At 29.4% G+C, this 1,701-nt stretch overlaps 1 protein-coding gene across 1 annotated transcript; it reads left to right on the top strand.

Annotated features, from left to right (window-relative positions):
- Positions 1 to 172: 172 nt before the first annotated feature.
- LOC111031759 (cathepsin B-like cysteine proteinase 4) lies at positions 173 to 876 on the top strand. Its single transcript, XM_022311839.1, has 2 exons — positions 173 to 190; positions 400 to 876. Exons 1-2 carry the CDS (start codon positions 188 to 190, stop codon positions 685 to 687), a joined length of 291 nt encoding a protein of 96 aa, XP_022167531.1. The 5' UTR covers positions 173 to 187; the 3' UTR covers positions 688 to 876.
- The last annotated feature ends 825 nt before the right edge of the window (positions 877 to 1,701 follow it).

A 1,701-nucleotide genomic window follows, 5' to 3' on the forward strand; every position in this document is an offset into this window, starting at 1 on the left:
AATTTTAAATAGGTAGTCTATAAACTGTAATATTACCATTTATTAGTTATTATTTTAAATTTAATACGTTACCAACAAAACAAATTAATTCGATATAATAAACTTTTATACAAAATAGGTCTACATAATATCAGTGGCGTAATTTCAGTGTTCAATAAAAGGCGGCAAAAGTTTTGAACAGCCAAAAATGGTAACTTAAAAAAATAATAAACTCACTTCGCTCGCAACAACATAATATTAACTTAAATTTTTATTAAATTACCACCTCACATATTTTATAATTTAAATATTGTTTACTCTTATCGTTGCATCTCTTTTTACTATCTAAGTAGGTAACAATATAATTCACAAATATAAAGACCAGATATTTTATAAAATGAACTGTATTTACCATTATAGCATTGCAATTATATTAGTTTTGCTTTGATTCATGTGTGTTGTTGGATTTTTGTTTTGCGTATCAAAGGAGTGTACAGTTACACAAGAGGTCAGATAGAAGGCGGTCACGCGATCAAGATATTGGGCTGGGGCGTTGACGATAATACCAAGTATTGGTTGTGCGCCAATTCGTGGAGCCGATCATGGGGCGAGAACGGACTGTTCAGAATACTCAGGGGAAACAACGAGTGTAACATCGAAAACCGAGTGGTAGCCGGAATGCCACATGTACCGAAAAATATTAATTAGCGGACGCAAAAAAATACACGTACAATAATAGTCACTATATTATATTCTAACAATAATATTATATTATAATTTATAATGATACGTAGACGAGACAGAGTTTCTGTTTTTTATTGACCTCCTCGGTTATCCGCTTATATTTTTATTTACAATTATTATTCGTATATATATTTATTATATGTTTTATTACAATCGATTAATTTTTTTAAATTAATTTGTTTATTTAAACAATATACAATACCGAATAAAATATGTTTTATTTAATGGTCCTATAAGTTGTGGTTTATAGTCTATACTCTATATTACAGACAAATTTAAATTTTTCATTAACCCTATTATATTGCAGGTACGAGAATACGCGGCAGAGTTATATACTCTACCCAAAGAGATCGTCAAATAGCGGTCCGTGGTCGAACATAAATATCTGACCCGCAGACAGAGCATTAATTTCTTAGATTATAAGGTACTACATTCAATTTGGATGGGTCCCGAAATCATCCAGAAGTTATTACTTAGGACCTCCAAAAATATCAATTAGTGATCCCTGTCATATAGTATCTACAATGCTAGTTCTCATACAGTAATTATTTCGAACGATTTTTTTAATTATTATATGTAAGTTATTAACTGTAATATTTGTATTATATTATTCTTATCGTGCGAAAATCGAGCTATTTGTGGACTATTAAATGCAGTCTTGGCATCAACATGTTGGAGCCAGAAAAATTTAAGTTTTTCATTTATGTACAGATTTCAGTGTACTATGCCATGCACTTTAATAGTGAATAATATTATAAATGTATTTATGCATACACGTATGCATCACATTTATGATATTCTGAAAAAAACAACTCATCATTTTCAACTCAAACAAAACTGAAACGGTAGATAGATTGATTGCAATGGATTGCCGACTAAAACAGATATGAGTTATTAGTCGGGTTTTATTAAATTTAATATATTTTTTAAATTTTAAATGACGAGTATGAAAATCCACAGTTTTTTAAATAATTAGCA

This window comes from Myzus persicae, unplaced genomic scaffold (genome assembly GCF_001856785.1).
Source record: "Myzus persicae strain clone G006 unplaced genomic scaffold, MPER_G0061.0, whole genome shotgun sequence".
In the NCBI taxonomy this organism is placed as follows: Eukaryota; Metazoa; Arthropoda; class Insecta; order Hemiptera; family Aphididae; genus Myzus; species Myzus persicae.